Below are 15,500 nucleotides of genomic sequence, written 5' to 3'. Positions count from 1 at the left end.
TTTTTAAAGTGGGAAATATTTTTATCTCTGAGACGAAGTAGTGGGTCCAGTAATAAAAATAAATCATCTTATTAACGAATATGTGTTACCATTTGACATTTCAAGAAATTCCCTAACTCCCAAGGGGACGCGTGTACATGTTTAATTTCGTAATTTTTAAAATGTATATATAGTAATATACTCAAAAATATGTTTTTGATAGTTGTTTTATTACCTATTTCAAATTGCAATGACCGAACCCTTAGATGTAACATGTTTTGTGCAACTGGAAGTTTTGCCTTCGTGACATAAAATCCTAATGACACACCATACAGTTTGTACTGTGCGTTGGTTGTAAATAACAAACAATCATTAAGATTTCTATTATTCTCTAGATAAGAACTAAGTAAGACAGTTTCCATTATGTTAAGGCTGTTCCTTTCCTTAATGTCTAATGAGAGTGGATTGTTAAAAATTTCTTACAAAAGTTCTTTATCTATAGAGTCTTCTCCCCAAAAAAACTAAATCAAGATCATATCATAGTTACATTGTAAGGTACAAGTACTTCCTTTACAAATTACGTTTATTTTCCAAAAGGAAAGGATTTCCCTTTAATGTGGATATATTACTTTTGCTGGTAACCCTAAATACTTAATGGCGCCCTCCTGTCAATGTCGAAAAGGTGCCACAAGGTTATTGTGCTTTTTTATAACAAAATAAGACAAAGTGAAAACAGGACTTCATGAATTTTCAACATTGTTTTCTTTACGTTTACTTTTATTTCTATCGAACAGCCTGATATAAATTGTATTTATTTTTGTCTGTTAAAAATTAAAAATAGTCCAACTTAACCGTTCAGAAATCGTAAGTTCTCATAAGAAAATTTTAAAAATACCGGAATAGCAGAAAATTAATAAAATACGATTTTATGTAACAAAATGTTTTTGATTGTAATAATGAAGTATGAAACTGAATTAAAATCAATAAAGTATTGTCTGGTGAGGAAATAGGAAACTACAAACTGTATAACTTCTCTAATTCCTTGATAGGATTTATCTTTATTTCATTGCTAATTAAGTTTGGTACTCAATAAGATAATTGTACGCTAATTGCTAAGTAATTTTATAAAATATCATTTCTCGTCCAACCGAGAAATATAGACAAGATTATGCAAGCGTCAGTGTTGCCACCTTTGCATATTCGTAATTTTTTAGTACAACACACTGCGAATGAAATCATAAATCGTTCTGCGTTCGGTGAACATCGTTCTATCTGGCCGTCGTTGGTGAATAGTCATTTTTTTGTTCAGCTAATTTTACCATCGAAATAAGATATTTATAATAATTCAAGATGCCAAATCAAGTTTTGACTGTCGACCCGCAAAATGAGCTGAAATTTAAAGGTAAGAATTATATCTTTTTATTGTCTAAGCTACTGCCGCATTAAATCTTGAGTAGCACAGGCCGTGTTAGCTGCTGACAAAAGGGAGTTTCTATTTCCAGATCCATTTTGTCAGGGTGCGGTTTTCATTAATTTCTTCGGTTAAATGCTTTTAATTAATATAGTTTACGTTGGCTTACAACAAATACATAGAAATAATGTAACCATATTGTCGGTAATCGTGTCGCTAAAAATGAGCTAATGGAGTATACCTACTTTACTAGTGTATATTATAATGTTAGAATAGAACACCAGTGTCAGCTATACTATTATTCTTGTGATAATTGTTGAGCGAATGTATATTGTTCGTTACAATTTAGATATTTTGCACATCGTGTTATTTACGACTTGTAACATTCAATTAAAAAATTGAGCAAGGATGGCAGTTTCTCTTCATATTTTGGATTAACATTAATTTCATTGGTTTATTTTATCAATAACTAAATAATAAACAATGAATAGTAATACGTAACACGATAATACTGACTGAAATAAAAAAAAAACTCATTACTCTCATAAATGCCCTCATTAATTTTTTTTTACTTTTATACAACGTGATTTAGAAAAGTCTCTATTTTTTTTTAAAATAGTGAATTTAGTTAACCTTTAAATACATTGCATTAGGTTCTCAAATCACTTTGAAGGATTCAATTCATTGACATTTAAATAAAACCTCAGCTATGTGTAAAACCACACTTATTAATAACATCTTTTGAAAGTATTCAGCACACAGTTTCCCACTTCTCAAGATAGTTAAATATTAACACATTCCATGTAACTTTTCTTCACAATATACAAAAATATGTGGTCTTTACAATATAACAATACTAGCTTTCGCCCGCGACACCGTCCGCGTGGAATAAAAAAAACAAAAGTGAGTAGCCTATGTGTACTTCCAGACTATTGTCTACATCTGTACCAAATTTCATTGAAATCCGTTTAGGCTACAAACTCTAACTAACTTGCATCCATCCATCTAAACTTTCGCATTTATAATATTAGTTTGATGGTATTTATTTTAATTTTAACATAGTAATGAGTACATGCTTGTGGAAACCAGCTATCATAGGTAGCTAACAAGCTATATTTTTCTTATGTGACTATAAACTATGATTATATGTAATGTGTTCCAAGTACTTATCATTACACAACATTTTTCCAGTAAATGTAATTCTAGACTTGTCGGAACTGTTACTAAAAAATTCGTTGTAATTAAAGCAAGTGTCCTAATGGAAACTCTCGATTGTTTTTGTCAACTAGCATAAACAAATTATTTGTTTTAGCAATTAATGATTTTAAATTATGAATATTTAATTAGCAAATAGATCAGATATATCTATTTTTTTTCCTGCATTCAAGTTAATTTGAGATCAATCTGCTCTAAAAATGATAGATGTTTATTAAAATTAAATATCTTATTTTATCAAGAGCAATTAAAGATTGTCTTCAACTATTTGATAAATAAATGACAATTTTTTCCTGATTACATTTAAATGATTTCACTATACATTAAAAACATGGTACAGATGTTATTTGCTAAATGGATGTTATAATAATTGACACATTTGAAATTTGCTACCGGAGGGTAGTTTTAAAATACTCTTTATCGATATATCTATACTATTATAATAAAGGGTAAACACACACTTCTTTGTTGCCTAAGATGTCAGTAATTACAGCATATATTACAGCATATTTTAATAAAAAGCCCTACACTTAAGTCACACTTTAGGCTATATATTTTCACACCATTAAACTTAGGGGGTAAATATTTTGGATAAAAACCCTAATGTGGGAATGAGACCATAAGTTGCTGCCAACATCAAGGAAGCAAGGTTGCCATGCTTTGTCATCATGTCATGTCATTTTGACATTTGCAATTGATAATTTGACACATGTAAACAATAAAATAAAGTTTTCATAATTTCACGCGGATGAAGTCACAGGGGAACAGCTAGTGTCTGAATAAAAGGGGTCGGAGTAATAACTATTGATAACATATGTGATAAATAAAATTATTAGTCTAATAATTAAAGAAATCCACACTATCCTCTACATCTATACCAAATTTACTAATCATAATTATTCTAATAATAATATTATTTGTTTTGTAATTAATTTGTACTGTGAATGAGACTTGATTTCCACATGTGCATTACATCATTGTTCAATAACTTCTTTCAGAAGAGTTGACAAGAGATAACCTCAATAATTACTAAGTAACAAGAATTAAATTACAACTATTAATGTTATTAACGATTCACAATATTGAACTTTCTGTGATAAATGATTTCTAATAAAGATTCAACGGTTGTGTTGGATATGTAAGCCTATGACATTCAGTGATCAATTTGAACTTCTCGTCGTGTACATTACTTGCGTTCTAAATTATTTGTTAACTGATGCGTAGAGGTTATAAACAATGTCACATATAGGCAATAGAAATTTGTTTACAATTTGTTCTCATGCTGAGTGATATGGTCGTTATTATTGATGGAATTAGTTGATTTCTCAGGACTGTTCGAGCAGGGGTATACCACTCACATGAGGCTGACCAATCCCAGTTCGGATACAGTGCTGTTTAAAATTAAAACAACAGCACCGAAGAAGTATTGCGTGCGACCCAACTCGGGTGTGTTAGAGCCCAATTCTAAAGTCGACATTGCAAGTGAGTTTCAGATTTTGTTTTCATTAAGTTTATAAGCATGTTTCTTTATTAAAGGGTTTCATCATTTAATATCTGATATTTCTTAGCTTTATGATTATAATTAACTATTAATTTTGTAAAATTTACTATTTAGCAAGCAACTGTTTTTGTAATCAACAAACTGTTGCGGTAGTTTATTGAACAATAGTTCTAGTTAAGTTAGATACGGAAGCTAATATTTGATATTGTTTTATAATTTTAGTTACGCCTCAGCCGGTGTACCTTGATCCCAATGAGAAGCACAAACATAAGTTCATGGTGCAAAGTGTCATTGCCCCGGAGGGCAGAACTAACATTGATCAAGTGGTACGTTTTTATATAACTATTGTACATAAATTATTGTGATATCACTTATTGTTCTAAGGTGATTTTAATATTATTTGGTAATTTTTAGTGGAAGGAAATCAGCCCCGATCAGCTCATGGATTATAAGCTGAAATGTGTCTTTGAAACTCCGCGTGTGTCTAATTTGAATGTAAGTTCATTTTATATAATTAAAAACATACACATCCATACACTGACATACACTTTTAGGCAAATGTTCATTTACCTTCATACAAAAACTAATTTAAATTTAACCAAGTTAATTCTTAAATGCAAGTGATGATTTATTTAATATCATTTTTATATCAGGATTCTGGTGACAACGCTGCCCAGAATGAAGTAACCAAAAAGCGAGCACCGGCCACTGAAGACACTAAGCTTCCAAAGGTAAGTTATTTGATGTAAAAGCAATGTTTTCTGTGAAAGGTTCCATATTTTGATCTTTAAAGTACAAGTGATACAAGGTATGGAACACAAACACTTAGATACTGTGCATTATGTAAGCTTTTTGGATTTTTATTTTGCCCATTCTTCTCTTCTCTTTGGGTAATAATGCCTGCATTTATCATCATCATTAACTGAAGCATCAAGAAGTCCTTTAAATCATTTAATGTAATATCAACTTGCATTGTAATTTTATTGATATTCGGATTAGAGTTGTTCAAACTAATATCTTCATTTTTAATATAACTATGGCAGATATAGGAACTATTTTGTACATATAGATAATTTATACTAAGCTAAGTGGTATGTTGTAGGTGATAGGAGATTCTCTGATACAAAGTTTTGATTTCTGGTTTTATAACGATTTTTCCAAAATACGATGAATCAGACCAATATCAATTAGATAAATTACACATGTGGGCAATACAGTTGTTTTTGTAGATAAGATTAGCTCGCTATTGGATCAATCTGATCCGACTAAGTTTTGTAGCGATCGGTAATGCGTCCCCTTACTGCCGTGTTGACAAAATGCATCGGTCATTGTAAGTAGGTACCATACCAATAGGATAATAAGCAATAAACGGCGCCATTCGTTCAATCTGTTAACTCAGATATAACCTAACATACCGTTACTGAATAACAGAGCTAATGTAGACAGTTCTAGCAATGTTTTTTTTTGCCATTCTCGAGCCTAGTCACTCCTAAACATAATGAAAATAATTCGAACATTATAACAATCGTTTCACATTAATTATCCTGACAATAAATATGTTATCCAATGTCTCATTACTTCTGTTATCGAAATTGAGTTCATGAGTTTATATGCGAATCTTGGAGCGTGACCTGGTCGGCCAAGGCTTGAGAATAGCACAGCGTGTTATTGTCTTGCAGGTTGCTGTCGAACAAAACTTCCTTAGCGTTTCTCCAAAAACTGAAGAAGATGACAAAATAAATACGTCTATTGCCGCGAATAAGGTATTTAAATCACATACGAATGGAGCTAGGACAGTGTAGCTAATTATTTGTACTGTAATTTCCCTACGAATCGATTTAAATTTTATTATCTAAATATTGACGGTCCTAGGTCATATTTAACCCGAGAGTAGTGGTAGAAGTAAAAATAAAAAAATCATAAATTATATTTCACTAACAGATTAAAGAAACACGTAAAAACTACTCATTGGTCTTCAGGACGTTTTCCTCACGGTTAAGGATAGTAATCACTTCCATACATCATACATCCATTTTTGCTCTTCGACTAAAGCTTTCTTAATTTTTTTTAATTGTACTAATGTGTCACTAAATACATCTCATTCTCATACCGTGTCTTCTGTCATGATATCGGCAAGCTAACATAATTGTTATCTCTTTTTTTTAAGGAAAATAAAAAGAGATAGTGATAAGAGAAGAAGTTATAGTGGAAATTAACCAATATCTTTAGTATTGCGTTTCAACACATTGGCTTTGGTTGTAATTCTAAGCATGTTGCCTCATTAAAGTCTCTGCATTTCATATCTGATATTTCCTAGCTTCATAATAATCTTTTTAACTTTTGTTCACTATGGTAATCCAAAGTTTTTGTTAAATTTCTGTGCATTTAGTCTTTATGTAAGTAGAAACAAGTGCCGTGAGAAAATGACTTCTTTGCGTTAAATGGGTGTATAAAAAAAGATTCATTTTAAGTAATACTACAAATTTTTACTAAATATAGAAGTTTATACCGCCTGAAACACCCCATCTACAACATTGTGTTTAATTTTTAAAGAGAATGAGAGTTGATTTTGTAAAAGTGAAACAAATAACCTCTGTACTGGTTTAGAATGCGACAACATTCTTATTTTCATCTACCTTTTTGATCTTGTTGTTTGTGATACTTCTTTTAAGATTGATAATATACCAAGGAATTTTTCAACCGACGAATAATAAGTGTTTACCGAACCCAGTACCACAATACCTGTAAACTCATTGCAGCGCTTTAAGATGCGAATTTAATACGAAGGTTGGCTCGTTAACAATTAATAAATAAATATTGTAAGAGTTTTTAACACGAAAACAAGTGACGTAATTGTCTCCTGTGAATTTTCTGAAATAACGGTAAAGGAAAATCTCGGAACTATCAGCGCCACCTGTGTTTAATAACTAGGCAAGAAGCTTAGTTCCTATTTAATATATTAACTAAAATTATCTTTTGTTGACATAAGTAATTAGTTGATATAAATTATTTTAGACAGTACATTTTTCGCAATAACAATAACCAACCCGATAGAATTAACCACATTTATAAATGTACTAACTGTTGCTCGTGACTTCGTCCACGTAAAATTTTAAATTTAGCCTATGCTACTCAGCGATACCGTAACTTTCTAATGGTGTCGGAATTTTGGAAATCGAGTCAGTTGTTTTTGAATTATTTCAATACGTACAAAAATACAAAGCTTCCCTCTTTATAATATTAGTATAGATATGAATTAGTTACCACCCGACTTCGTACTGTTTGTCCAGTTTTTCATCCTGTAGTCGTACGATTGCCCATCAGAGTTCAAAACCTCTATAACATAGACCCTTGATAACTTAAAATATTTCGTGTTTCCCTTGGACTTTTACTTATCGAGCTTCTACTTTAATATGGTATAATGTAAACTTTTATTGTACTTTATTAATAACTAGCTTTCGCCCGCGACTCCATCCGCGTAGAATTAAAGAAAAAGTACCCTATGAGTTCTTCCAGACCATACTCTACATCTATGGCAAATTTCATCGAGATCCGTTCAGCAGTTTAGGATACAAACTCTAACAAACATCCATCCACCTAAACTTTCGCATTTATAATATTAGTAACATTAGTAAGAAGTAAGATTTCCTTTAAAGCATTATTACTTTTTATTTGCATATGTCGATGTAAGAAATATTTTATAAGCGTAGTTTTTTCTATTTTAGTTATAATTTGTAATTTCAGACATTTACTGTGTTTAAGCACGATAACTTGGAAAACGATTTGCAAAAGGCGACTTCGGAAGTACTTCTTCTGAGAGAGGAGGAAAGCAAACTGAGACATGAGAATTTACAACTGAAAGTAAGTTACCATTTAACATTTTTTATGCTTACGAGCAGTGTTAATGTTATTTAGAAATCGATGTGATATATACGTTGAATGAGAGTTCTATAACCTGTAGTCTTCTTTCCTGATATTTTTTTTTATAAATTTGTGTTTGGTTGTGGTACATAGTTATGCTAGCCGTTATGTTTTTTGCATATGTAAGATATATACTCATCTTTTGTTGCTTTGAGTGGTGCTTCACAACCACATTGTGACCTAATTTTGTACATAAGCAAAGGGTTAACAAGTTAACTTTTTTGCACTTGGCGTTTTGAGTACTCGTGAATTTGTGGAATAAACGCAACTGTAAATCCTTACCCTTAATTCAACGGGGTTTTTGAAAAGTTAGTAGTTATATATTTAGGTATGAAATATGAATGTGATTATATTCATATTGTTTTAACTAGTTCGTCAGATTAGGCATTATCGAATTACGGGTTAATGTTTATAAAGCAAAGCAATTAGCGCTTATTTATTTGAGCACATTATCTTTTTTTTTTAATTTCACATTAATAGAATCTAAAATTTCCAACCAATATTTAGTAGAATAGCCTTTAATAGTAGATACTCTTTACTATCCGTAGTTAAGGGTCCCCGTACACGGCTTCAATGCTCTTAGCTACTGCAACATTAACGTCGAAAAACTGCGGTCGATGCATGGCGGCCCTTCCTTCGTTTTATTGCATCGCCATTACTCTGCTTTTAATATTATATTATTTTTTACAAATCATATTTGTATGGTTTTGTATGTTCTTAGAAGGTCTTAGCGTTTAGAAGAACCTAAATAAATATGTATGCTTGCGTTTTTAGCGAATGAATACCTTTTGAAAATAGAAATTATGTTTTTGATTATCTTCAGTATTTAAGAAAGTGTAATTTAAATTCTATATAAATTTGTTAGAATTGTAAACATCACAAACAATAAAGCCGTTAAACCGCAACTTTGAATCCATGAACTATCATAAAGTCTTGGAAGTAATGAAGCTACAAGCTCTTAAAACTAGACGAAATGTTAAGGCATAACATTTCTAAAGTGAAATATTGCGAGTAATTACGTATTCAGCTTCGTACAACTAATATACGAGAATTGAGCCACAGAATTAATTCATCATTCCATAGTAATAATGCGATTTTGTATTTGGTCTATAAAACATTGCGGAGCGAATTTGATTATTATTGTGCTAAGCATAATGGACAGTTTTGGGACATCCATAATAAAGTGTACAATAAATAGTTATATAAAAAACAAAAACCATCTCTCACTAGTCAAAATCTGTTCAGTCTAGCGGTCACAATGAAATTTATCCTATCCTGTGATTGGTCAAAATATTTTTTTTTAAATCCCAATTAATCCAAATCCAATTTAATAATTACTTAATGACTAGTGTAAAATTATTAAAAAAATGAAATATTCGAACTATTCCTGATTAAGGTTTTGATTTTCTTCTATTTTGGAAACACGATGTCTTGATTTATAGGTTGCATTGCATGTCCTCAGTCCCCTCCCGGAACGTCCTCTCTTCATTAGCAGTGAACACTTTACAATCACTGACCTTATTCTCAAGTGATTCTCTGATCGACACGATGAAACAGGATTTTTAGTTCTTGTACTTTTATAATATTCAGTTCATTCAATATGAATCTATATATTTGTACAGATATGTTTGTCACTAGCGAATTGATGTCTGTAAACTTTGACGCTGGCGTAGTAATATTACAACTTACTTTTTAAGCTTTTAAAGAGATACTAGGATTAGTTTTTGTTGCCGAAACTGTACATAAATGTTTTGTTAGCTCTGTTTTGATTTAAAATAGAATTGAAGAGATGACAAAATTTTTAGTATACTTGTTTCGGCAGTGGAAACTAACAATTATATCCCTCGCTCTGCCAAATGTAGTAGTGTAGTAAATTGCGATTTTTTTTAATTTAGCGACGAAACTTTTCATGTGCATGAGAGGCATGAGTCCTTTTGACCTTAAATTATATAAATGTAACAAAGTATCCGTGAGTATTAATGTTATTGTTTCTTTTTAATTCTAGGAGGAGTTACTGCGCCTGCACCAGAAAGTGGGCGAGGGCCGCGCTCGCCGGCATTCGTATACTCCCGACAAGAACGCCCAGGCTACCTTGATCCCTTGGATTGCCATCGCCATCGGCATGGCGTTCGTAGGCATCATTATCGGAAAGTTCCTCATGTGAACATTAAATAACCTTCGGTAACCCGACGCAAAACTCACCAAACGCTGTTATATCACTCCCAAAGGTAACCCTCTCGCACAAGGCAGCTTATTCATTTATAAATGCTTCAATCGTGTAACTGTTCTGTTGGAAAGTAATACCGTATTTGTGTTCGTTTTCTCTCGAACGACGCAAACTATAATCGTGTAATCCTTACTGGGACGTCAATAAAGCAACTCGGTAGACAACGGACTGATTTATTAAATCTAAGATTACCCCCAGTTTGGTACCTTACACTTACTTTTGTATCTTTTATCTTCAATGGCTGTTTTTCTATTATCTATCCTTTCTGCAAGAGGGTCTCCGACGCTAATGCTAGTAATATGTTACAGGACTGTTGTCCGCTAATTTGTGTGTCTTGTAGTCTAGCTTCGATTACTTTCTCGTTTAATTCGATTTCATTTAACGGTACAAAAATTTACTTAATAGTTCTAGATTAGTTGGTATTTGTAAAGATCTTGTGATCTACTAAGTATCGTAATCACTAAGACATATTTAAATTGGATTAAGGTATTTTGCTATGTTTCGAATATTGAGCCGTAACCGTTTGATATGCGGCGTACTTTGCAATAACTTCTAAATTCTAAATTCGATTAATATTTTTGTCAATAAGTGCTTTTATCAAGATGTTAAATTCTAAGATTATTAACTTTAGATGTGTTTATTTTCAAAATGTTTAGGTGTCTTTAAGTGAGGGGCATATTTTGAGTATATTCGTCGTGGTATATCGTAGTACGTAATGCAACTTTTTTATCCGATGGCCTCTTTGGACATTACGTTGGTACGTGTTCAATGTACATGTGGAAATTCCTATTTTAAATTTATCCAATTAACCAATTTATATTTGAACTGCATGTATTCTATTCTAATAAAACATATAATTTTAAAGTTATTTAGGTTTTTTAAACGTTTTAAATTATTTGGCCAATTTGTATGTGACGTGCCAGGTACAACATTGTTATTATTTGGTGTTTTTAATTATTTATAGTTATTGTTCTTTTAACTTTTCAAATTTAATTTGCGATGCATAGTCATGTAGGCTTCGCGTATGCACTTACTACCCCTTACCATTTCCTATCGTAGTTATACCTCGTATGTTGTAAATGAGTGGCAGGTCAGCATCGATATGGAAATGTGAGCTATTTGCAGCAGCTAGTGTGTTATTCGTAGCATTCCACTGAACGCGTTTCTGTTAAAAGTATTTGAAGGGTTGATTGTTACAGACCATTATATCATTTTTATAATTCACTGACAGGCCTTTAAGCTGCAACATAGTCTGCCATTTTGTGTTTACCTGCACTCTTCACTATTCACAGACCTAGGACCCTTATAAATAATTTCACTGACTAGCTAGTACTTTAGTATGAAAACGTATATGATAAATGTTTCATTTTAAAATATGAGAATCCAGTATCTTAATGTTTATTCGATGCTTCCCTGATGTTCTTTTTTACGGTTGGGTCATGTCAACTTTTAAGTCATCATGTTAAAAGTTACTTTGTAAGATCTGATACGATTTTTCAGCAATTTAATAACTAATAAACCTCATGAAACCATCTCGCAGTATCAGCTGTAGCTTAGAATGGTTGACATGCAATAATCATGTAGTCGAATGCTAAAATTCTTTTCATCATCATCATACGACGGTTTTGTAAATTTTCCCCTTTATTTTAATGGAAATATGCGGGTCGCATATTACTCCTGTGACCTGTCGCCACTTCATCCATCCCACTTTTATTCTATTTCTCACGTCTAATGCTAAAATTCTTTTATACATGACAATTTATAAAATTGTTTTAAAACGTCTTAGTATGTGATATCTTTTCTCTTTACGTCTTCTTTCTAATATTAATCTTTTATAAATAATTTGTCCCTGAAATATGGAACCTGAGCTTCCTTTATAACTTTATACATCAGAGCCATCGCAAATTAAATAACGTCATGAATACAATGAAACTAGAGGATAAAGCAAACGGAAGTTACATCTTATTCGAACCCAAGTAATCGAAACATTTTATTTATTTAATTTCAACAATACACGAAATGAACTTAGAATTTTATGTTAATGTTATCATTTTTCCTGCAGTATACATTTTTATCTATGATACCCGTTATTTTATAGTTCATTTTTTCTTTAAATGTACTGATAAAAAACGGAATAAAGTCGCTAGATAATAATGAATCTTATAAAATTTTCTGTATTTTATTGTTGTATTATTATTGGATAATTATGCTATGTATGGTATCGTTTATGTAATAAATACTTTTAAATTGAATTGTTTTTTTTTGTGATTGTAGTGATATTGTCAATTACCAAGCTCAGTTAAACCCAAGTAATAACTTACACCCATATGGCATCTGAATAAAACGTTATTTGTTCTTTATTGAAAAACTACATGGTAAGCAAAAAATTTTAAAACTCCAATAGCTTGTCGTATTCAGAAAGAGACAAAAAAATTGGCGGACTGTGCTGTTAATATTTAAATGCAGGTTGTCTTCTGATGAATCTGAAAAAAACGTTGCCTTAGAGCCTGGACACACCTTTGACTAAATTTTCGCAGAACTATTTATTCTTGATTTGATTCCTACGAGCTTATATTGAGATGCACACACTACTCGATGTTTAATTGTGTAACTAAAAAAAAAATGGCTGGGAAACAATCGACAATCGCACCACACTTGTGATTTTTTTATGATATAAGGTGGCAGACGAGCATGCGACCACCTGAATCCATCGAAATGGAAAGCGACCGCTGCCCATAGATATCCGCAATTGCAGATGCGTTGCCTACCCTTAAGTGAATGTAGTCGAAGGTGTGCGCATGCTCTAATACACGCTCTTGAAGTATTTTTTTTATTTTTATAAAAGGAAATTCTCACCAAATTGTTTCTAAACGATATTCCATCTATAACATGAAGATCAAAAACGTAGTGGTAAGTATAAAAAGTTCTAATACAAAAATGTAATTTAACTACAAAGGCCGTATTACATTGTTAAGCAGTGAGCATCTAATGCCGAAAGATCTGTAAAAGTAACATATCTCTCCCATTTACTGTGTAATTGGTATTTGGACAGTGGAAACCTTCGGATAAATGTTATTGGTAATACATTTTGCTTTATATGATCTTTCAAAAATACGACCAAAGAGCTACTCGTCCGCAAAATCTCTGCCATTTTACAAGTGGCAAAATCAATGAGGTTTATTTCCTATCCTCATCAGGGAAATGTCATTTGATGCTTATAATGCAAATAGGTCGATAACGTGTTAGCTTAACTTTTGATCTTAAATGGGTAGGGAATTTAATTCTTTGACTGTAATCGTTACGTGAAAATCTGAGACGATCACTTGATTAAATGTGTCCCTCCCTTTCCTACAGGACTTTACATCATCACTACATTGTGATATGCTATTGCGGATGACGCAATTTTTAAGTAAGTGTTACGTAATATTTTTTACAATGGATTCAGACTATGGTTATGAAAATTTTGTTACATAATTCAATATTAGATGTAATGAACTGTTTTATTATATTCGGACGTTTTAAAGACACATAACTAACAGTTATTGTATGTCAAAATGTATCTGCTAACTTCGTCTGTCGACAGCGGTCGCTTCGCTGTTTTGGCGAATTCAAGTGGTCGCTCTCGATTGCCACCTCATAACAAAGAAAAACACGTATATCCTTTATTTATAGGTTATCTTTCTAGACTAGTTCAATTATCTATTTATCGCTTATTATCGTGGTACTTTTACCTAATTAATTTTATTAAAAATAACTTCATCATGACATCATTATAAAAAAAAAATTACCATATCAATCAAATAGTCCAAAATAATGGTTATCGACCTACAGTAATTTAAACCAAAACTGGCATTGCTTTGTGCTAGCCCTTTGTTCTAAGGTACTTAATAACAACCACAATGATGCATTGTATTGGTCCAGCCTTGATAAATGAATTTATACTCGTATGTCTACATAGTACCTATGATAATTTCTATTGCATTTTTTGGTATGTTACATAATTATTGAAACGAAATGTATTAAAAACTGAGTGTATAAAACAATATGTTATCTACTTTTTTGATGATTGAAGAATTCGCTAAATGTGAACTGATAGTAGGAATTTAAAAAAACTCTAAAATGAGTTTAACGCCTGCTTTGCAATTAGATTAGAAATTTTAGTAGGCGACTGGTAAAATTAAATAGCAAAGTTGTATAAAAGGAATTTATTCATTTTGACAACTGATATCCAGTAAAATCTTATTTTGATTCATGTAATTTCATTTTTATTGAATACCAAATTAACGTATACATTGAAATCAATAACCAAAACGTATTAAGGCACTGTTGGTCGTCTGTTCGCTTATGGACTTAAAAACCGACTGACATGTGAGCCGACGAGCCACGATCCGCCTGATTAATCGTACTGCGCACGTCTATGAAGGTACAAACTGCATGTGAACCGTAAGCTACAGATCATGGTAACCATGGCAAACTGAATAGTGATTTGGGGTATGGAAATATTTTTATTGGTAAGTATATATGACCATATGACGCAATAACGCTTACAAGCGTTTACAGATTATGTAGCATTATTCAATTTTTATTCGTTTCCGGTTTAATTAACGTTTATTCAGGCTTTTTTTTATTTTTTTAACTAACCTAAGGTAAGGGAGCCCTAATTCTGTGTATTTTCGTCTGACTGTTGATGATTCTGGCTGATGATTAAAAGTAGATCCCACTTATGAATATTCAAATACTCAGATATGTGACTGACCTTTTTGTTTTAACTATGTAGAGAAGAGAAAAACACAGTTTGAACGTATGACATTTTATTCGATTCATAACGCTAACGTAAAAAAAATAAGCAATACTCTCTTGTCATAATAAAGTAATGAGTTATTTTTGCAGTATATTATTTTTACAGTATTCCTTGTTAAAAGAACTTCTATTACCCTTTTTAAATTCCTTGGAAAGCATCTCTGAGAGTATTCTTAACAACGCTTTTTTAGGCGATCGCGGTAATATGGATACTGTCAACCGATGATTTAGAATTGGTCTTGGGAGGAAAAACTCTAATTAATATGGCCTTATTTGAAGTAGTTTTTATAACTATTTTACAGTTTTCGATTCTTTAAGTGCATAAATACATCTCTTACACCTATTGGTCCCGCTCAATAACGCCCCAAGGTAAAGGCGTTTACTTGGAACAGAAGGTATGTGGCAATCGGATATGATACGTAAATATTTTTTGTGGCGACGGCGTC

The 15,500-nt window shown here is 31.8% G+C and overlaps 1 protein-coding gene across 5 annotated transcripts; it reads left to right on the top strand.

The window, feature by feature from the left end:
* The first annotated feature begins 1,215 nt into the window (after positions 1–1,215).
* On the top strand, positions 1,216–12,278 carry LOC106103014 (vesicle-associated membrane protein-associated protein A). 5 transcript variants are annotated; one of them, XM_013282653.1, is made up of 8 exons: positions 1,216–1,381; positions 3,935–4,087; positions 4,329–4,432; positions 4,521–4,601; positions 4,760–4,837; positions 5,786–5,869; positions 7,851–7,967; positions 10,033–12,278. In XM_013282653.1, the coding sequence occupies exons 1-8, from the start codon at positions 1,330–1,332 to the stop codon at positions 10,189–10,191; spliced, it is 828 nt and encodes a 275-aa protein (XP_013138107.1). In that variant the 5' UTR covers positions 1,216–1,329; the 3' UTR covers positions 10,192–12,278. The 5 variants fall into 5 exon arrangements, with proteins under 5 accessions (XP_013138107.1, XP_013138116.1, XP_013138099.1 ...); XM_013282662.1 differs by having other exon boundaries at positions 3,923–4,087; positions 7,869–7,967; XM_013282645.1 differs by having other exon boundaries at positions 3,923–4,087.
* The last annotated feature ends 3,222 nt before the right edge of the window (positions 12,279–15,500 follow it).

The sequence above is a fragment of the Papilio polytes genome, unplaced genomic scaffold (assembly GCF_000836215.1).
Source record: "Papilio polytes unplaced genomic scaffold, Ppol_1.0 DF824292.1, whole genome shotgun sequence".
Lineage (NCBI taxonomy): Eukaryota > Metazoa > Arthropoda > Insecta > Lepidoptera > Papilionidae > Papilio > Papilio polytes.
The sequence above is the reverse complement of the archived record's forward strand: the minus strand, read 5'-3'. Positions and strand labels throughout refer to the sequence as shown.

What these genes read in the sequence shown, in the direction of transcription:
- LOC106103014 (XM_013282645.1), top strand. Translation starts at nt 1,330, where the DNA reads ATGCCAAATCAAGTTTTGACTGTCGACCCGCAAAATGAGCTGAAATTT. An exon ending in GAACTAACATTGATCAAGTG is followed by an intron (nt 4,433 to 4,520) that starts GTACGTTTTTAT and finishes GGTAATTTTTAG; the next exon opens with TGGAAGGAAATCAGCCCCGA. An exon ending in AAGACACTAAGCTTCCAAAG is followed by an intron (nt 4,838 to 5,785) that starts GTAAGTTATTTG and finishes ATTGTCTTGCAG; the next exon opens with GTTGCTGTCGAACAAAACTT.